The 21,330-nt window shown below is 45.3% G+C and overlaps 1 protein-coding gene across 3 annotated transcripts in view; it reads right to left on the bottom strand.

The window, feature by feature from the left end:
* LOC111151636 (NBR1, autophagy cargo receptor) overlaps positions 1-21,330 on the bottom strand; it is a 34,545-nt gene that overhangs the window by 5,634 nt on the left and 7,581 nt on the right. For 2 of the 3 annotated variants that reach the window (XM_022509756.1, XM_022509757.1), the window contains exons 3-19: positions 20,613-20,675; positions 19,358-19,376; positions 18,064-18,086; positions 13,168-13,359; positions 12,416-12,493; positions 11,738-11,952; positions 11,074-11,241; positions 10,358-10,567; positions 8,059-8,218; positions 7,671-7,961; positions 6,343-6,492; positions 5,818-5,893; positions 5,060-5,170; positions 4,664-4,828; positions 2,364-2,781; positions 1,436-1,530; positions 722-779 (exon numbers count right to left, since the gene is read on the bottom strand). In XM_022509756.1, the coding sequence (XP_022365464.1) occupies positions 722-779; positions 1,436-1,530; positions 2,364-2,781; positions 4,664-4,828; positions 5,060-5,170; positions 5,818-5,893; positions 6,343-6,492; positions 7,671-7,961; positions 8,059-8,218; positions 10,358-10,567; positions 11,074-11,241; positions 11,738-11,952; positions 12,416-12,493; positions 13,168-13,359; positions 18,064-18,086; positions 19,358-19,376; positions 20,613-20,675 (2,492 nt within the window). The remainder of the gene's footprint in view (positions 1-721; positions 780-1,435; positions 1,531-2,363; positions 2,782-4,663; positions 4,829-5,059; positions 5,171-5,817; positions 5,894-6,342; positions 6,493-7,670; positions 7,962-8,058; positions 8,219-10,357; positions 10,568-11,073; positions 11,242-11,737; positions 11,953-12,415; positions 12,494-13,167; positions 13,360-18,063; positions 18,087-19,357; positions 19,377-20,612; positions 20,676-21,330) is intronic. The other variant, XM_022509759.1, reaches the window with a different exon arrangement.

Here is a 21,330-nt window from a genome sequence, read left to right as displayed (position 1 = left end):
ATTTTCCTATTAGTTTTACGGCTAAAACCTTGGTTTGATGTAGAGGCCAGCTCTACTGCTGCAAGGTTAAGGGGCATGCAGAAAAGACACTCCTCTTTCTGTAGAACACTGGCTTTCTGTCCCAGCTGAATATTATGTGGTCAAGGGCAAAAAAAGGTATTTAGCAGTCTGTCTGCTTAATCATCATCTCAGAGGACACACCTCCAAAGGAAATGTGATTTTCTGGACACTGGAGGGAAGAATCCACCTTGCCACGGATCTGAGATGATTAGAAGCAGAGAGGCAGGCGTGTTTAAGAAACTACTATGAAGATGCACCGTGGGCTTGACCTTCCTGCCTTCTTTGGTACTAAGGTGAGGTAAATTTGAGAGTACTGGTCTGGACGGTGAACTTTTTTTTTTTTTTTTAAAGATTTTATTTTTTCAAGTTATCTCTACACCCAGTGTGGGGCCCGAGCTCACAACCCTGAGATCAAGAGTCATATGCTATACTGGCTAAGCCAGCCAGGCACCCCTGGAATGTGAACATTCTTAAAACGTAACTGTAGCCCTCTGTTCAGTGTTGTTCACAAGCTTCAGGAGAAGTAAGAACAAGAAGGAATGATGGCTCTCCTTCTCTGCCCTCTGGAGGCACACGGTTTGAGAAGCTTGTGCAAGCAGAAGCAATACTAGCATATATATCCACCTGCTTCTGAAGAAGAGGCTGCACAAGGTCCAGTTACCTTGAGTGGTCAGAGCTCTTCTGTCTGCTGTTTACAAGTCCTGACGAGCCTCTGGGCTCTAAAAGCAAAAGAGCTATTGGTTAGATGCGGCATCCACAAGTGCCTAGTGTTTAACTAGTAGTGGGGCGAGTTTTGAGAGGCAAACAGCAATCTGATCACAGCTTTTATTTATTTAAAATATTTGGGAAATTTTGCAGATGGTTTTAAGTGATAAGGAGGAACTGCCCAGAATGCAGTGCAAGGTAACTGTTCATTGAATACCAAAAACTAAGTCCATAAAGCTATCACACCAATTTATTTATTAGTTTTTAAGTACTTTTAGGTTTTTTTTTTTTTAATTAAGAGTGGGAAGTGACTTTGAAGGTCTACTAACAACTTCAAGGTGCTAAGAAAATAGCCCCACAGGTTTTATGACTGTGCTAAACTGCTTCAAGGTCACACAGTGAGGAAAGGGGGAGTTGGGCCTGGAACCTATACTGGTCTAGCGTCAAACCCTGTGTTCTTGCCACTGCAGCACAATGCCTGCCTCTGTGAGGTCTCACTTAATAAATATGAAGCTAGAGAACAGAAAAGAATGTGAGGGAGGGCCACAGAAAAAAGAGATGGGCAGGTTTCTGAATAATGCCACGAATCATGAAGACAGAGTGCCTATTGATGCCTGGTTTCATCAGAAAGGAGCACAGAAAAAGACATCAAGCTCAGGCTGGTCGTTACCTCCTCTGATCTGATCGGGGACTGAAGAAACTTCTGGTATGGTAACGGGTAAATCCAATCCTGGGGAACCATCCAGCTGTGTACAAGGAGGGCTCCTTTCAGAAAGACAATATCGAAAGTCAGTGGAAAAGACACCTATGGGAACGCTGGAGACACAGTACACATAGCACAGCTGTGGCGGATTCTCTATAAAGGCTTCCCTTTTCTGACCCAGACCTCATGTCTGAATGCAGGGATCAGGTAGGAAGAGCTCATTCTACCTGTGGTTTTCCTCCTTAGCCACACTCAAACTAGAGAGCCCGGCTTGAGTCAGGTCACTCCCTGCTCCATTAAATGGTCTTGATAAAGGGAAATGTCTAGCTGCCCGAGAGAGTGGTCTAAATCCTAGTCAAGGCTCCATCCTCTGCCACACCATGAGAGAACAGTGACACACACAGATCAGATGATGAAAAAGAACTGTTCTCTGGTTTTAGAATATATTTTTTTCATAGTAGGTTAAGCTTTCTCTTGTACTTTGGGTTAACATAAGAATGAATTTTGGTGTCTTTACCCATGAGTCAACAGAGCAAGGGGGCGTTCAGCAACATTTGTGTTTAAGAACTGGCTCTCTTCGACCCTGGGTTTTGGCAGCAAAAGCAAAAAACCAAACCAAACAAGAAACTGGCTCTCAATGATCAAAACAGAAGTAGACAGACTACGCTCAGATAATTAAGAACAAGCAAAGCTTTAAATTCAGAATCCACAAATTCTGGGAAATACGACTTTTATTCATCTAAATTCAGACTTTCCTATGGGAAAAAGTCTTCTCCCGTGCTCACAAACAACAACAAACAACAACAACAACAACAAAACAGGTTTTGAGATGGGGCTGTTTCCTCCCTATTCCACCTGTGAACAACAGCCTGGCTGAGGGGGGTGCGGATGGTACCTGGACAGCTGTGGCGGAGGCCCCACCACCTCTGGCGTGAGGGGCACTGTGTCCAGAGTCTGTGAGGTCATGAGGATGTCACTGATGCTCTGCTCTTGCAGCTGGTTCTCCCCTCCAGTGAGTCTCTCCCCCGCCTCAACCCCAGGTTCGCCTTCAGCCCCTCGCTCCAGGCCCGGCTGTGAGAGCGCAGAGCTGTACATGGAGTCACCCAGGGGGCGACTGGTGTCAAAGCACTCAGGCAGGATGATGATGTAATCCTCTGAAGAAGTAGAGGACTGACTCTGAACTTCATCTTTGAGCTCGTCCTCCTCCTCTTCCTCGTCCTCCTCCTCCTCCTCCACAACAGCTTCTTTGGCGCGATGGACGGTCTCCTCTTGCTCATCTCCAAGTGGTCCTTCTTCAGGGGAGGCAAATTTCACTGAAGGATGGAAGCAGTTCATTTTAACCTATAAGCTAAAAGCAGCTCCCAGTGCTACCCTTACCTGATAAAGCCTTGTGGGTCATGAACTCTAATGAGAGCCAGAGGAGGGGGATGCCCAGAGGGAAAGGGCTGCCGCTAGAACCACTAATGGCCACATTCTAAGTCTGAAGCCCAGGCAAAGCCAGAAGAACTGAAGCTCACGAGGTAAAGAGAAACACCAAGGCTTCTGAGAAGTGCCATGAATTTTTTTTCTTTAAAGATTTATTTATTTGACAGAGAGACACACAGCGAGAGAGGGAACACAGCAGGGGGAGTGGGAGAAGGAGAATCAGGCTTCCCACCGAGCAGGGAGCCTGACACGGGGCTGGATCCCAGGACTCTTGAGATCATGACCTAAGCCAAAGGCAGATGCTTAACGACTGAGCCATCCAAGCGCCCCGGAGCACCATGAATCTTAAAGACAAATCAAAACTGATATATTGGCTAATGGTGCTATAGAAACAGAAAATGTTAGGTGGTGAGTACTGCATATGCCTACTTTCCTCTGCTAAGTAATGCACAGTCATGGCAGAAAACTGGGAAAACAAGGATGAGGGGAAAAAAATACCTATAATTCTATCAGAGATAACTACTTCGAACATTTTTTGTTATGCATTTGTACCTAAGTCTGTGGGGGGAGGGGGAAATGAGTGTGTATCTTGAAACAAGAGTGAGATAAACTGTATTTAAAAGCATAGGCCAAGGGGGTGCCTGGGTGGCTCAGTGGGTTAAAGCCTCTGCCTTCAGCTCAGGTCATGGTCCCAGGGTCCTGGGATCGAGCCCCGCATCGTGCTCTCTGCTCCACAGGGAGCCTGCTTCCTCCCCTCTCTCTCTGCCTGCCTCTCTGCCTACTTGTGATCTCTGTGAAATAAATAAAATCTTAAAAAAAATAAATAAATAAAAGCATAGGCCAAATTTCATTATAATAAACAAAAGAAATTTTTCCGTATTATTTTGATGCACGAGAATTTGAAGTTTTGGATAGTTCTTGAAATACATAGTATGGTCGCTACCTATCCAGTATCTACAAGTTTCTGTTACAAAGGAAATTGATTACAGCAGGATTTAACCTTGGGAAATTAATTTGGTACTCCTGCTTCTGCCCACTATTTCCTAGACTGTGTCCCTGGAGAAAGGACACAACTCAGCTGCCAGTGGAGGTGTCTGCTGAAGAGCTCGGTCAGCTCATAGGAAGACTCCTCAGTGTAGACTCCAGGCAGCTGGATGCTAAGGGCTGCTGTGCCTCTAAGTCATGCAGCTATAATTCTGCCCCCGAGAAAGGGTGAAAAGGGGCTATGGTGGCTGACTTGCATCCGAGGCTATAATTAGAAGAGTCAGGTAGGGAAGCCTGGGTGGCTCAGTCATTAAACCTCTGCCTTCGGCTCAGGTCATGATCCCCGGGTTCTGGGATCAAGCCCTGCAACGGGCTCCCTGCTTCTCCCTCTCCCACTGCCCCTGCTTGTGTTCCCTCTCTCGCTGTGTCTCTGTCCAAAAAAAAAAAAAAAAATCTAAAAGAGTCGGGTAGAGTATGTGGGGTCTAAAGAAGCCACCAGGGGCGCCTGGGTGGCAGAGGGTTAAGCCTCTGCCTTCGGCTCAGGTCATGATCTCAGGGTCCTGGGATCGAGCCCCGCATCGGGCTCTCTGCTCAGCAGGGAGACTGCTTCTCCCTCTCTCTGCCTACTTGTGATTTCTGTCAAATAAATAAATAAGATCTTAAAAAAAAAAAAAAAAGAAACCACCAACCGCCACTCTCAGTAAGAGGAGCCCTTTTTCCTCCTCAGGTCTGGCAGTCACAATTCACACACCGCCCTGCTAGCTGGGGGATCTCAGGGACACTCACTGTGCACAGACTTCTGTCTGCAAGGCGGGTTGTGATCCGGGGCAGCGTCCAAGGTAAGGGATCGGATTACGGTCTCACACACGAATTGGGTCCCACTCAGGTCAACTTCTGCTTCCTCCACTGAGGCACTGTTCTGAGCCTTCCTCTTCACTGAGGCTGTGGGATCTGAAAGACGCGAACCCTGCCTGTTGCTGTTGAGGGGCTTACTGAAGCCACATACCCATGCGGATTCCACGCCCAGAACAGCCGCTATGAGGCCCATGGGAAGGTGAGGAGACTTCAGAAAATGGAGAGGCTACAGACAACCCACGGACATGCTAATGTAAGTATAGGAAGGAGTATGGTGTAATACGGGAGGGGACAACGCAAACACTAGACAAATAATGAAGCCCTTACCAGGCAGCACTTTAAATCCCGCCCCTTCGCTCTCTTCCTGTATCTGCCCCAAGCCTGGCTTCTCTATTAAAGGATTGTCATGCGGCAGAGGAGACATGCAGGGGGTCATATCTGGAGAATGAAAAAAGAAGAACCATCAACCAAAAAAAAAAAAAAAAAAAGCAACACATCATTAACGGTCAGTGTCTAGAAGCAACAGCTCACAGGCTTCTTGCCTCTTGCAGGGCTGAAATAAACCTAGGTAGGCTTCAAGGCCTATAAAGGAATTCTTATAAAGAACTCCTCCAGACCATGAGGTGTGCAAGTACCTCAGATTAATGAACGCAAGAAGGATCACAGTCGTCTGGCCTGAGAAACCATGGCTAAGACACAGAACCAGGAACATAAAGGATAAACATTTAGAGAAAAATGGAGAAGGATCCCCATCCCCCTGCTTTCAAAGATTTTAAGTAAGCCCTACATGAACATGAGGCTCAAACTCACAACCCCAAGACGAAGAGCCATATGAACGAGCCGGCCAGGCTTCTCAAGGGTCCCTTTACGGCAGAGAAGCCTTGCACAAACATGTATTGTTGATTCCGACAGACAATAGGGAAAAGAGGAAAATGGACCCATGGGTGCAGTTTTAACGTCACACTGTAGGAGAAATCTTTGCTGTGCAGTTCCTCAGAATAAGATTCTCACTACCAGGCTCTAGGGTGTGGCACTTTTATTGTCTATTAATAAACTGAATGACCTGGGTGGAATGACATTCTTACCCACGGGAGTATTGTGGGGCACTCTCTCCAACTCTTGGACAATGTTTATATCCAACAGCTCAAAGGACAGCAGGTCCTGAGGACAAAAAGGGCAACGTTAGGCGACTTGCAGCGGATGCTGGAGCCAGGTTTTGTCTCGAGGGGACTTGCAGGCCACACCTTCCTGGACTCTGTTCAAATTCATGCCTCCCCTCAATCGGGTGAAATCAAGGAGAGTGAAGCGGGAACTAGATGTCCAATAACCAAGCGGCAGGAAAGAGACAAAAGGCAGTGGGGGTGAAAGTGAGCCCGAAAAGCAGAAACACAGAGGCAACTAAAGGGAAGCTGTGGGGAAGCCCGAGAGTGAGTTTCCGATGCAGAGAAGAAACATTTGGAGACCTGCTTCCACTACTGATCCTCCTTGCTACTGTGGGCAGATCTCTGACTCTCTGAGCACTGTCTGTCCCTATACCACCTTCTTGTCAACAGGGTAAGGACTCTCCACTGCCTTCTGTCCCTAGCCCCCCAAAGTGCTCAGTCTTCTACCTGGGCAGTCAGAAGGTCCACGGATGGGATGTAGAGCTCCCTCTCGTTGGCAACATTTTTTGTCTTCTGTGGAATGGAGGTTCCTGTCCCTTTGGTCTGCTTAGTCGCTTCATCAAGCTGAATTTCTTCTTTAGCCAGAAGAAAAGTCTCCTATACGGAAAAACCATCAGGACAAAGGGTTTTAGGCACTCAAATGAACAAAAGGTCAACTGACAGCTGCCTCCCTAAATATTGAAACACTGCTGCACGTCTACGTGTTTTATTTTTTTATTTTATTTTTTTTAAAGATTTTTTTTATTTATTTATTTGTCAGAGAGAGAGAGAGAGCGCGCGAGAGTGAGCACAAGCAGAGGCAGAGGGAGAAGCAGGCTCCCTGCTGAGCAAGGAGCCCGATGTGGGACTTGATCCCAAGACGCTGGAATCATGACCTGAGCCGAAGGCAGCGGCTTAACCCACTGAGCCACCCAGGCGTCCCCGTCTACATGTTTTAAAACTTGTTTCGGAAAAAACAAAAAAAAACAAAAAAAACAAAAAACTTGTTTCGAGATCATTTTAGACTTACAGATAAGCTGCAAAAAAACCCAGAGTGTCCACTTATTACCCCCTTCACCCAGCTTCCTTTAATGACAAGTTAGAGTAACCATAGTAACAACTGTCAAAAGGATGACGTTAGGGACTCCTGGGTGGCTCAGTTGGTTAAGCAGCTGCCTTCGGCTCAGGTCATGATCCCAGCGTCCTGGGATCGGGTCCCACATCGGGCTCCTTGTTCTGTGGGGAGCCTGCTTCTCCCTCTGCCTCTGCCTGCCACTCTGTCTGCCTGTGCTCGCTCTCTCTCTTTCTGACAAATAAATAAAAAAAATCTTTAAAAAAAAAAAAAAAAAGGATGACGTTAACTTTGGTTAACTGAATCTAAGCAGTAAAATGCTCTAAAAACAGTACTCTACCATCTGGGGGTGAGTAGGGGAGGGGGACAGTGCCCACCAATGAAGGGAAATTTCTTAAAAACAAAACAACAACAACAAAAAAAACTATACCAACTGAAAACAAGGGCAAGACCTCATTAGCATTTAGGGAACACAGGCATGGAATGTTCAGGAGAGGTGATCGTTAAGGAGCAAAGCCATCGATCTTGCCGTTCAACAGGCCAGGTAGGCCTGTCTTTCCACAGATAGTAGAGAGGCTGGCCAAACATTATTACGAAGAGATAAAAAAGCACTGAGGGATGCCTGCACCAAGATCCTAAGGACATGCCTGCAAAGCCTGAGGAATGGGCCCAGGACAAGCACACTGGTGTGAGGGGGAGGTTAGTCTCCCCTTCCAGCGCTCACCTCTTGCTGGCAGGTGAGCTCATCAGCTTTGCTTGAGCGAATCATGCCCTTTTCAATGTTCTCAGGGCCCCCTGTGGAGGGGAAAGGATCCACTATGATACTGCACCAGACCCGAGGCCCGAACTGCTGTCCTTTGTGAGAAAGACGCCAATGGGAAGTGTACGTTCCCTCCAAGGCTGGGGCGATGAACTCCACAGACACAACCCCCACATGGCCGGCCTTCAGGCAGGGAACCAAAACATCCTTCTTTTCTGTAGAAGCCAAAGTTAGGTTTCCCCACATGAACTTGAGCTGAAAAGAATAGGGACAAGAGAAAGCAAGCTTGTCAGTCAGCTGAGCACTGTCACTTCAGGTCACCCCAGCTTCAGTCCGTGGGGAAAAAAAATACCTTTGTGTCTCCACTCCACTTGACATTTCCTGTATTTTTCATCCTCCAGTGTTTGATAAACTTGGTTCCTGGCTGAAGGTGAGTCCCATCAGGCAAATTCTCATCCACAAATGCTGCACTGAGGGTCGGCATAACTGGGGCACAGGGCTGCAAAGGGAGCCTGAACAGAAAATTCAGATAGTCACTTGTGTTGGGTACAATGGCTTCTGAATATCTAACACATGGTTCAAGAGGCTGAGAATAACTTTTTTTTTTTTTTTAAAAGATCATTTGTTTGTCAGAGAGAGCGAGCAAGCGAAGCACAGAGAGCGGCAGGCAGAAGAGGCAGAGGGAGAAGCAGGCTCCCTGCTGAGCAGAGAGCCTGATGTGGGATTCCATCCCAGGACCCTGGGATCATGACCTGAGCCGAAGGCAAATGCTTAACCAACTCAGCCACCTAGGCATCCCTGAGAGTGACTCTTAACGTACTAATGCATTTGCCTCAAAAATAATATTAATGGGGGCACCTGGGTGGCTCACTGGGTTAAAGCATCTGCCTTCGGCTCAGGTCATGATCTCAAAGTCCTGGGATCAAGCCCCACATCGGGCTCTCTGCCCGGCAAGGAGCCTGCTTCCTCCTCTTTCTCTGCCTGCCTCTCTGCCTACGTGTGATCTGTCAAATAAATAAATAAAATCTTAAAAAAAAAAAAAAAAACAACAAAACTAACAGGAGGCACCTGGGCAGCTCAGTCAGTGGAGCACGTGACTCTTTATCTAGGAGTTAAGTTGGAGTCCAACATTGGGGGTACAAACTACTTAAAAATCTTAAAAAAAAAAAATACTAATAACATTTTTGAAAGAACAAGACAGAGGGGTGCCTGAGTGGCTCAGCTGGTTGGGTGTCCAACTCTTGATTTCAGTTTGGGTCATTTCAGGGTTGTGGGATTGAGCCCCGCGCTGAGCTCCATGTTCAGTGTGAAGTCTGTTGGAGATTCTCTCCTTCCACCCACCCCCACACTCTCTCTCTCAAATAAACAAATAAAATCAATTTTGTTTATCTGAGAGAGAAACAGTATGCAAGAGCGCATGAGTGGGTGGGTGGGTGGGTGGGGGAGGCGGACGGAGAGGGAGAAACAGACACCACACTGAACACAAAGCCCGACAGGGGGCTCCATCCCAGGACCCCAAGATCATGACCTGAGTTAAAGTCAGACGCTTAACTGACTGAGCCACCGAGGCGCCCCATAAACAAATAAATCTTAATAAGTAAAAATAAAAAACAAGACAGATTTGGGGTACCTGGCTGGTGACTCCTGATTTCTGGGTTGTAAATTTGGGCCCCATGTTGGGTGTGAAGGTTAGTTAAAAATAAAATCTTACTCCTGAAATGAAGAGCCATGGTGAGGATAAGCATCCATAAATAGAAGGACTACTGAGTCAGGCTCTTCAAATCCCAACCACCTCCATTCAAGAGAGGTCCTACCAGCCAGTCTGGAACCTTACTGGCTGCTCTGTCAACAAGGACTACCAAACCACCCTTTAAGAATGCTGGGATCAGGGGCGCCTGGGTGGCTCAGGGGGTTAAAGCCTCTGCCTTCGGCTCAGGTCATGATCTCAGGGTCCTGGGATCGAGCCCCACATCGGGTTCTCTGCTCGGTGGGGAGCCTGCTTCCTCCTCTCTCTCTGTGCCTGCCTCTCTGCTTACTTGTGATCTCTGTCAAATAAATAAATAAATTAAAAAAAAAAAATGCTGGGATCAGAGAATGGGAAGTTTTAATTCCTTTTTTTTTTTTTTAAATTAAAGATTCTTATTTATCTATGTGACAGAGAGAGAGACAGCGAGAGAGGGAACACAAGCAGGCAGAGCAGGAGAGGGAGAAGCAGGCTCCCCAGCAAACAGGGAGCCCAATGAAGGGCTTGATCCCAGGATTCTAGGATCATGACCTAAGCCAAAGGCAGACACTTCACAACTGAGCTACCCAGGCACCCCTAATCATTATTTTTTTAAGATTTATTTATTTGAGTGAGAGACAGAGAGGTAGTGTGCATGCTAGCGAGTATGCAGAGAGGGAGAGAGAAACTTCATCAGACCCCCACTGAGCTCGGAGGTCTGACTCGGGGCTTGATCTCAAGACCCGGAGATCATGACCTGAGACAAAGCTGGGTGCTTCACTTGTCTGAGCCACCCAGGGCCACTAAGATGGAAGCTGGAACAGCTTGGGTGTTAGGAACTGCTGGTGAGTATGAGAAAACCTGGTTAAAGTCCCGTTTCGGCCGGCTGGACCGCCAGCCCTGGTGCCCACCCCGGCCCCACGCTTACATCAGCGTGTGTGACTGCAGCAGGCTCTCGGGTCGGCCCAAAGGGGACCTGGGGCTCTGCAGTCCGTGGATGGAACTCCACAGATGAATCTTCCTGTGGAGCTTAAGCTGCTTTTTGAGTTCCTTGACCTCTGCCTTTCGCTGTTTCTTCTCAGCTCGCAACCTTTGCTTCTCTGCCTTAAGAAAATTCTTGTCGACCTGTTTCTGGAGCCTGTGAGGTAACAAATGAAAAGTCTTAAAAAACAAACCTCATAGGGGCACCTGCGTGGCTCAGTGGGTTAAAGCCTCTGCCTTCGGCTCAGGTCATGATCCCAGGGTCCTGGGATGGAGCCCCGCATCGGACTCCCTGCTCTGTGGGGAGTCTGCTTCCTCCTCTCTCTCTGCCTGCCTCTCTGCCTATTTGTGATCTCTGTCAAATAAATAAATAAAATATTAAAAAACAAACAAAAAACAAAAAAACAAAAAAAAACAAACCTCATAAATCTTGAAGCTTATTTGAGCCCCTTGTAGCCTCCATCAGTGCTGGCTTCTAGCTTAACGTCTTCCTACAGTTCTCAATTCTGTCTCATTAGCTTCAGCTCATGGTCCCTGTTGTCACACACTAACTAGAAACGCGCAGGAACTACGGAGACTGTCTGAGGTCCTGTGATTCGTGCCCCAACACCACAACCAAGATGCCCTTCCGAGAACAAGGCTCCCGTGTACTTATGGCTTTACCTGGCTTGTTCCAGAGCAGCAGGGAGACGAGGGGCGGGGAGCCTCGGATGAGAGAAGGCTTCAGAGGAACCCACCACAGGTCTCCGCAACTTCAGCAGGATGTGGTTGGAGTCATGCGCGTACGGCCCTGATTCACAATCTTCACAGATGTTGTAGGATGGGCACAGGCTGTGGGGAAAAGCATGGCAAGTGGGAAGTACCAGAGGGAGTGATAGAGGAGACCGACTTCCATACTGGCTGTCCTACCAGCTAGGTGGTAACTGGAGCCTGTCACCTGGCCATGCCCTGTCTCAAGTTTCTTATTAATAAAATGAAGGCAACAGCACTTAACATGTATCCATTTCAAAGGAAAATCGACGGGAGCAAGCAAGATAGGAACGCATGTGGAACAACAGGGAGATAATCCCTGCAGATATAATTTTGTTTTGGGGGGAACATAACTTTGCCTCTGTTAGTTCAAGTGTGTATCTGAACACATCAGCAGTCTGAACAGTTACCCTCTCAAGAGTATTTCTCGTGGGTGATGACAGCTTGTTTCCAGTCTAGAGCTGCTATGCGCGCCATCAGAGGTACGTATGCCCAGTTTCCCAATACCTCCCCAGGAAGCCAGGAAGCCCTGTTAAGGGGTCTTCTAACAGCTCTGTGCTCCGAAGGGACGGCTCACCTGCACTGGTAGCGCACACCAATGATCCTCCTTTGGCAGCTGTTGCAAGCAATGTGCCAGCTGAAGTGGTTTTCTGGCAAAAACAGTGTTTCCTCTGAAATGGGCATTGAGACTTCTGATGGACAGGAACCCAGGGATGGGTTCTGGAGGACTAGCTTCTCGTGTAATTTCTGTTCAAGTTTCTCAACCGTTTCTTTAACCACTTGTTCTCTGAACTAGAATACAGAGCAGAAAATGGGGAAAAAAACCTCAGTTCCAACATTGGGAAAAAACCTGAAGACGTCAAACAGACCAGACACCTCACCGTCTCTGGTGTAAGAACATCATAACCAGCTAGAAGCTACTGAACGAATGGACAGAAATGTAGCCAAACGTCTACTCTTTCCACATGTACACTGGTTCAAAGGGGATACCAAGAAATCATTTTGATGAGTAAATTTTAACCTCTTCCTTCTCAAGCACAGAGCCTTGGCCCTTTCCCTCAACTTAGAATTAGGCTCCCTCTTTTTCTGACATATCCCTGTAGAAGTGAGGAGGTTTCTGGACTGGAACTGCTCCAGTCTGGAAATGATTAGCTATCCCTCTTCATTCCCCTGCATCAGAGGCAGCAGACCTCTGGGTTCAGCTTTCTCCCACGCTCCAATGGCTGCTAAAACCCACACCAGAGAGAACACTCACTGTCTCCAGGTAGCTTGTGAACCAGTCTGGGGGCTTGTCTTGAGGCTGGTCCGCATCACGTGGAGCAAGTGGCAACTGCTGCAAGGAAATACAACTCAAGACCTTGGACGCTGCTTTTTTCCCCTAAGGTATTTATTTTTTCAAGAAGACTTTGACTTTTTTTTTTTTAAGTAACTTCTACACCCAATATGGGGCTTGAACTCACACAACCCTAAGATCAAGAGTTCCATCTTCTACCAACTGAGCCAGCCAGGTGCCCTTGTTTAAAATCATTTTCCTGGGGCACCTGGGTGGCTCAGTGGGTTAAAGCCTCTGCCTTCGGCTCGGGTCATGGTCCCGGGGTCCTGGGATCGAGCCCCGCGTCGGGCTCTCTGCTCAGCGGGGAGCCTGCTTCCTCCTCTCTCTCTGCCTGTCTCTCTGCCTACTTGTGATCTCTATCTGTCAAATGAATAAATAAAAAAATCTTTAAAAAAAAAAAATCATTTTCCCAAAATGTAGTACTCTGAGGTTTCTTTTGTCAAATGATATAAATGAATGGTCAAAAAAAACCCCAATAAAGTACATGAAGAAGTATAAACGGAAAATAAAGTATATCACCCTCCTGCCCCTTTCTCCAGGACCAGTTACCCGTTTCCAAAAGTCAGGCAGAGATCGGCACAGTAACTGCCCAATCTCCGAGGGACAGTTCAAATGTTACACCACCAAGAGACGTAAGGCTAGGAAACCTGCAGACAGGCCCATTCCCTTCATACCTGTGCTGCAGGCTCCTCTGGGGTCTTCATGTCTGATCCTAAGACCTTCACCAGTGATGAATAATGTGCAAGTGGCTTCTTCCCTGCCCTCATGACGGGCCGTTTTTCTGGTACGGCTGGCGCCGGGGCTTCGTCGACACGGGAGCCTTCGTGGACTTGCATCTGGAGTTGGTTTCCCTGCTTAACTGCCATCTGAGAGGACACATTATGAAATTAAAACGTATTGTGTGATTCTCCTTTCCCAAATGAAAACTCAAAGACTTCTAAACAGAAGGGGTACGATGATTTATGCTGAAAATATTAGGATTTACCTTTATTTTATCAAATCTAATGACAATGTTAACAGTAATCCTGTTTTTTGTCCAGTATTTAATCAGGAATGGTTTTATTATTAAAAATACAATAGGTTTAGGATAGCGCTTTATTAGGTGAGATGTTCTCGTTAACTAGGTTACTACTTTTCTGTTGAACAGGTTTTTATGTTATGACCTCACTTATGGATTGTGATCTCAACTTTTCAAAAAAAGTCAATCCCAGACTACCACAACCCAAACAAAGTTATAGCCTATAATTAAGCGTTTATTTTTCTTTCTTTTTTTTTTTAAATTTTTAAAAAAGATTATTTATTTATTTATTTATTTGACAGACAGAGATCACAAGTAGGCAGAAAGGAAGGCAGAGAGGGAGAGAGAAGGAAGCAGGCTCCTTGCCAAGCAGAGAGCCCGATGCGGGGCTCGATCCCAGGACCCTAAGATCATGACCCAACCCGAAGGCAGAGGTTTTAACCCACTGAGCCACCCAGGTGCCCCTCTTTCTTTCTTTTTTTTTTTTTTTTTGAAAGATTTTATATATTTACTTGAGAGAGAGTGAGAGAGAGAGCTTGAGAGGGGAGAAGGTCAGAAGGAGAAGCAGACTCCTTGCTGAGCAGGGAGCCCGATGTGGGACTTGATCCCAGGACTCTAGGATCATGACCTGAGCTGAAGGCAGTCGCTTAACCAACTGAGCCACCCAGGTGCCCTAAGCATTTATTTTTCCATCCGAATAGTGTTTTGGAAAGCATGCTGGAATGGTTACCTCTTTTTGAAGAGCATCTTCTTAAAAATCCTATGTTGAAAACTCTACTTCAGGGAACATTTAAGGTCCATGAAGGTACTACAGTGTCCATGAAGAGATTAGAGGTCAAGTCCATCAGTTTCTAGATCTCCCCATTTGTCACCCAGAGACAAGAACTGTTTTTTCATCTATTTTTACACATCAGACTTAAGCTTCCATTTAAAAATAGCATTCTAGGGGCGCCTGGGTGGCTCAGTGGGTTAAAGCCTCTGCCTTCGGCTCAGGTCATGATCCCAGGGTCCTGGGATCGAGCCCCGCATCGGGCTCTCTGCTCGGCAGGGAGCCTGCTTCCTCTTCCCTCTCTCTCTGCCTGCCTCTCTGCCTACTTGTGATCTCTATCTGTCAAATAAAATAAATAAAATCTTTAAAAAAAATAAAAATAAAAATAGCATTCTATGGCAAAAAATTTGAAAGGTATTATTTTAAGATCAGAGATCAGGAAATTTTCTTAAAGGGCCATATAATAAATATTTTAGGCTTCCAGGCCATACAGTTTTCCTCTCAAGTCTGCACAAAAGCAGCCACAGACACTATGTAATAGGAACAGCTAGGTTCCTATAAAACTTTATTTATAAAAACGTATGGCTAGCCCACTGGCTGCTTTGCCAGCCTCTATTCTAGACCATAAGCCAAAAAGCTGGTAGTAAAATGTATGGTACAGTCTGTGGAAAAAACTGCTCAAGAAATGACCATAATGCAATGTGTCAAAATATAAACATGGGATCTTAAATATCATATAGCAAGAACTATGTAAAAATGTATATTAAAAAGTCTTGCTTCCTGAGACAGGGCAGGCTTATACAACATCTAGACTCTCAAGGTCTGAATATCCTTTTAAAGATTTTATTTGAGAGAGAGAGAGAGAGAGAAAGCAAGAGCACGCACTCAAGCACAAGTGTGGGGGTGGGAGGCAGTGAGCAGACTCCTTGCTCTGCAGGGTCCTATGTGGGGTTCACCCCACAACCCCGAGATCACGACCTGAGCTGAAGGCAGACACTGAACCAACTGAACCACCCAGGGACCCCCCGAAGTCCGAGATTTCTGACTATGTAAACAGTGATTATGGGAAAGAATAGTTTTGAAGACCATAGGCTTTTTTTTTTTAAGTGAAACTACTGTAGCTTCTGAGAACAGGGCAAGAGAAAAGCCAGGAGGAGTTGGACAAGGGTGAAAGGGTGTGGGAGACAGGTCCTTACAACGGCTTAAAAGCAAAGAGGAAATGGGGCACACCTGGGTAGCTCAGTCAGTTAAGTGTCCAATTCCTGATTTTGGCTCCGGTCATGATCTCAGGGTTGTGAGATCAAGCCCCAAGTTGGGCTCTGCGCTGGGCAGGGAGCCTCCTTAAGATTCTCTCTCTCCTTCTGCCCTACCCCCTTGCTCCCCTGCATGCTCTTAAAAAAAAAAAAAAAAAAAAAAGGCAAAGAGGAAATAGAAGACCACACGAAAACTGGGAAGAAGGAAACTGTGAAGCATGAGATTGCTAAGAAATGAGTATCTCAGCTAAGAGAAACCACGGTGGGGCCTGAATGTCCAAAACCAAGAGACTAGCTGGTAAATAAGGATTTCTGAATAAAAACCAAGACTGGCTAAACTGCTGAATCCAGTGGCACCCACAATGGCAATTTTGACCAGGCAACAAAAAGGGTAAATCCAGCTTCCAGTTTAAAAACATCTTGCCTTGGGGTACCTAGGTGGCTCAGTGGGTTAAAGCCTCTGCCTTTGGCTTGGGTCATGATCCCAGGGTTCTGGGATCGAGCCCCACATCAGGCTCTCTGCTCAGTGGGGAGCCTGCTTCCCTTCCTCTCTGCCTACTTGTGATCTCTGTCAAATAAATAAACAAAAAATAAATAAATAAATAAAAATAATAGGGGCACCTGGGTGGCTCAGTGGTTTAAGCCTCTGCCTTCGGCTCAGGTCATGATCTCAGGGTTCTGGGATCGAGCCCCACATCGGGCTCTCTGCTCAGCAGGGAGCCTGCTTCCCTCTCTCTCTGCCTGCCTCTCTGCCTACTTATGATCTCTCTGTGTCAAATAAATATATTCTTTAAAAAAAAATAATAAAAACATCTTGCCTTGGGGCACCTGGGTGGCTCAGTCAGTTAAGCATCCGATTTTTTTTTTTTTTTTAAAGATTTTATTTATTTATTTGTCAGAGAGAGAGAGAGCGAGCGAGCACAGGCAGACAGAGTGGCAGGCAGAGGCAGAGGGAGAAGCAGGCTCCCCACAGAACAAGGAGCCCGATGTGGGACTCGATCCCAGGACGCTGGGATCATGACCTGAGCCGAAGGCAGCTGCTTAACCAACTGAGCCACCCAGGCGTCCCAAGCATCCAATTTCTGATCTCAGCTCAGGTCTTGATTGTGAGTTCAAGCCCCTCCTTGGGCTCCACAATGGGCGTGAAGCCCACTTAAAAAAAAATCTTGCTTTTCCCTCCCTAGACCAAAAGTGATTATGGAAAAAAGTTTAGTCATGGTTTAGAAGTTCATAAAAGATAGTCAATTTTAGTCACAAAGGTGGTAATGAAGGGACAGCTGGGCACACCTTAAAGAAGTGACCTTGAGGAATGCTTTAAATTATTATTGACAAGCAAGAGATAGTGAACTCAATAGTTTGTACCTTAAAGTCTCCCGCATTATCCTATAACATTCTATAGGAAATAAGGTAAAGTTAGGAGATGAAAAGTGTGAACCAGAAAGCATCATTTCACAGTTATTTTTATTTTTTTAACTATAATTTTTTTAAGTAGCTCTGTACCCAGCGTGGACTCTCCAGTGAGGGGCTTGAATCCTTGACCCCGAGATCAAGACCCGAGTCGAGATCAAGAGTCAGACACCCAATGAATGAGTCACCTAGGTGCCCCTTTGTATTTTTATTTTTTAATTTATTATTATTATTTTTTAAGATTTTATTTATTTATTTGACAGACAGAAATCACAAGCAGGCAGAGGCAGGCAGAGAGAGGAGGACAGTGGGTTCCCCGCCGAGCAGAGAGCCTGACGCGGAGCTTGATCCCAGGACTCTGGGATCATGACCTGAGCCGAAGGCAGAGGCTTTAACCCCCTGAGCCACTGAGGTGCCCCCTCCTTTGTATTTTTATCTTTTATTTATTTTTTTTAAAAGATTTTTTTAATTTATTTGACAGAGAGAGATCACAAGTAGGCAGAGAGGCAGGCAGAGAGAGAGGAAGGGGGAAGCAGGCTCCCCGCCGAGCAGAGAGCCCGATGCGGGACTCGATCCCAGGACCCTGAGATCATGACCTGAGCAGAAGGCAGCGGCTTAACCCACTGAGCCACCCAGGCGCCCTCCTTTGTATTTTTAAATGCTACAATGGTTATACCAAGACCAGAAATGAGAGGGAACAGTAACTAGAAAGAACCTTTAATAACAGGAGCTGCCTTTTGCTGAGTGGTATGCCCCACTCGTCACACTCTCTCTAAAAATCAGTTCTGCTGTGTTGCATTAGTTTCTAACCAAGGCTACCGGAGTTCAGGTTCTAGTTTTAGTCAATAAATGTTTTTTCCCCAAAGATTGATTTTATTTTATTTATTTATTTATTTATCTCTCTCTCTCTCTCTCTCTCTCTCTCTGCAGGAAAGAGAGGTAGAGAGCACCAGCAGTGGGGAGGTGGAGAGGGAGAAGCAGGCTTCCCACTGAGCAGGGAGCCCAATCCCAGGACTCTGGGATCATGACCTGAGCCAAAGGCAGCTGCCTAATGGGCTGAGCCTCCCAGGCACCCCTAGTCAAGAAATATTTTTAACAGAAAGTAAGATGAAATGACCATTACCTTAAGTGCTTCTTCATACTCTCCTAAAAAGACAAAGAACAAAGAACATACACTGTGATATTTCTTCACCAGCCCAAAAGATTCTATTTAAATACTGCCAATCCTTACTTTTAAGAATTTCCTGCTTACAATCCTTATACATGAGCAGCTGCTACCTTTTTGCTGACAAACTCCCCTCCCATCCCACTGCAAACAGAAACTACTTGTAGATTAGTTCTCTCTCTCACATCCTACTCTCTCTGCTACTGGAGCCTTCCAGCTATGAAACCTCAACCCAGCTGCCTCACACTAGGTTTAGTGACACTCAGGACGCAAGGGAGTTCATGGGTAGTGTAATGCAGACAGACCTCAACATATTGCCGGTTTGGTTCCAGACCACTCACAAAAAAACAAGTCAAATGAATTTTTTTGTTTCCCAGTGCACAAAAAATTATGTTTCTACTATCTGCAATCTATTAAGTGTGTAACAGCATTATGCTTTAAAAATAAAAGTAAATACCTTAATTTAAAAAAAAATTCTTTACTGCTAAAAAAATGCTAATTATCATCTGGGCATTTAACAAATCATAATTACTGGTCACAAATCATAGTAATATATACAACAATGAAAAAGTTTGAAATATTGAGAGCATTAGCAAAATGGGACACACACAGTGAGCAAATGCATTTGGAGAAAGTGATGCAGGGTTGCCATAAACCTTCAATTTGTGGGGAAAAAAAAAAGGCAGTATCTTCAAAGCACAATAAAGCAAAGCACAATAAAATTATCATCATTAACTATCATTAGAGCTGGTTAACATAAGCTTGGTGGGGGGCTAGCCTGGGAACCTGACCTTCATATAGAACACTGTTCCTAGGGAAAAGGCACTCCAAGCTCTGAACAACTAGCCATCTTATAAATAAATTCTGGGAATACCACTTTATATGTAAGCTGACAGTAATATATGTACCACGTCAGGGACAAAGCCAACACCAAGAGAATGGAGTTGTATGTTTGAATGAGAGGCATATTTTCAGAAGATTAGCGTCTTAAGTGTTAAGAGAACCTTCCATTAAAGCTGTCTTTAGGGTCCAATCAAAGGCACTAATCTATACACAAAAAACTGCTACAAAATAAAAATCCGCTATGTAACTAATGTTCACGGCTGAGTGAATGAGATGTCAACTTACTGTATACTAAATTCCACTCTAAAGTAAACACTGCAGCAATATCTGAGTGTAAATGGAAATGTATACACTCAAGAACAGACTAAAGCTTTTAAATAAAGCTGAACAGGTTCTCTCAGGAACTCACCTTGACTATTGATGGATACCTGTAAAAAGACAAAATCAACAGTGAATTAGAAACTTCCCGTCAACTGAACATTTTTGTTGCTAGGACCAGCCTCACAGGTAAGATGCACAATCTCAGTGGGGCGCCTTGGTGGCTCAGTGGTTAAAGCCTCTGTCTTCAGCCTAGGTCATGATCCCAGGGTTCTAGGATCAAGCCCCGCATCGGGCTGTCTGCTCCGCAGGGAGCCTGCTTCATCTTCTCTCTCTCTCTCTGCCTGCCGCTCTGCCTACTTGTGATCTCTGTCTGTCAAATAAATAAATAAAATCTTTAAAAAAAAAGAAAAAGATGCACAATCTCAGACTGGGGGCTTTCCAGTATCATGAACTAATTGTGAGTAATAATTAAGGACTTTTTAAAAAAAGAGTTTATTTGACAGACAGAGATCACAAGCAGGGAGAGAGGCAGGCAGAGGGGGGCGGGGAAGCAGGCTCCCTGCCCTGCTGAGCAGACAGCCTGATGCGGGGCTCCAGCCCAGGACCCTGAGATCATGACCTGAGCCGAAGGCAGAGGCTTTAACCCACTGAGCCACCCAGGCGCCCCAATTAAGGACTTTTATTGCTTAATTTCTATACCCTCCTTTTATTTCAGGTACATTAAGAGGCAGCATTTACAGTGGTTAATAGCCTGGGCTCTGGAGCCAGAAGGTATGGAATGAACCCCTAACTCCACTATTTCCAAGCTTCTGTGCTTCTGGGCAAGTCATTTAGGCTCTCTGGGCCTCAGTTTCCTCATGGGTAAAAGACAGATAATAACTAACACCCAATGCACAGTATTGTTATTAGTCTGACACGTAACCGCTCAATAAAGGTTTACCATAAGCTAAATGGTGGCTTGTGGTATATTTCAACTACATCACTATATAGTTTTAGAAGTTTTCTCTCAGTGCTGTGAAGTGTGTAAACCTGGCGATTCACAGACCTGTAGCCCTGGGGATAAAAATATATTATATGTTTATAAAAAATAAATAAATTAAAAAAAAAAAGAAATAAAAGCCAAAGAAAAAAGTTTTCTCTCAAATTTCCTTCTTCAATGTTGCTTCCTTATTTCTCAATTCCATCTCAGATGCCACCGTCAGCTCAGAACATGCGATGATCAAGTACATTTAAACGACTACACAATGAAAAAACACTAGTCTGAACTTTTCGATTTGCCATCACTCTTGAGAAATAAGATCTGTTTTCTGAACAGCTGCCCATGGGTACCATCATATACTTACTTCTTCATTTTCCTCATCCAGGTATTTTATTTGAATAGTGGTCAGATCAAATGAAACTTTTACCTGCAAATGAAATGTACATGCTATATGATCAAGGTATCAAAAAGGCAGGTTCTTAACAGAAACCCAGGAGTCATAAAAGAAAGGATGGATGGGTATATTTCAATACATAAAAATTAAACATTTAAAAGGCATAAAAGAAAAAACTATGAACAAAGTTAAAAAACAAAGAATAGTTGAGGGGAGTATTTACAACTCATAACAAAGGGTTATTATCTGCAATACACAAAGACCATCTGCAAAACTGCTAATTGTTAAGATTTTTTTTTTAAAGATTTTGTTTATTTGACAGAGAGAGATCACAAGTAGGCAGAGGGGCAGGCAGAGAGGGAGACAGGAGGAAGCAGGCTCGCCGCAGAGCAGAGAGCCCGATGCAGTGCTCGATCCCAGGACCCTGAGACCATGACCGAAGCTGAAGGCAGAGGCTTAACCCACTGAGCCACCCAGGCGCCCCTGCTAATTGTTAAGATTAACAACCCAGGTAAAAGGAGGCAAAATTATACAGAGATTTCATACAAGGGAAATCACATGAGCCCAACAAATGTATGAAAAGATGTTCAAACTTAATGGTAGTCAGAACAATGCAAATTTAAGCAATGAGATGTCATCTCAACAGAATGGTGAAGAAAATTTAAAGCTATAATAGCCAACGTTGTCA

This window comes from Enhydra lutris, unplaced genomic scaffold, assembly GCF_002288905.1.
Source record: "Enhydra lutris kenyoni isolate GAN:26980312 unplaced genomic scaffold, ASM228890v2 scaffoldscaffold26, whole genome shotgun sequence".
NCBI lineage: Eukaryota > Metazoa > Chordata > Mammalia > Carnivora > Mustelidae > Enhydra > Enhydra lutris.
The sequence above is the reverse complement of the archived record's forward strand: the minus strand, read 5'-3'. Positions and strand labels throughout refer to the sequence as shown.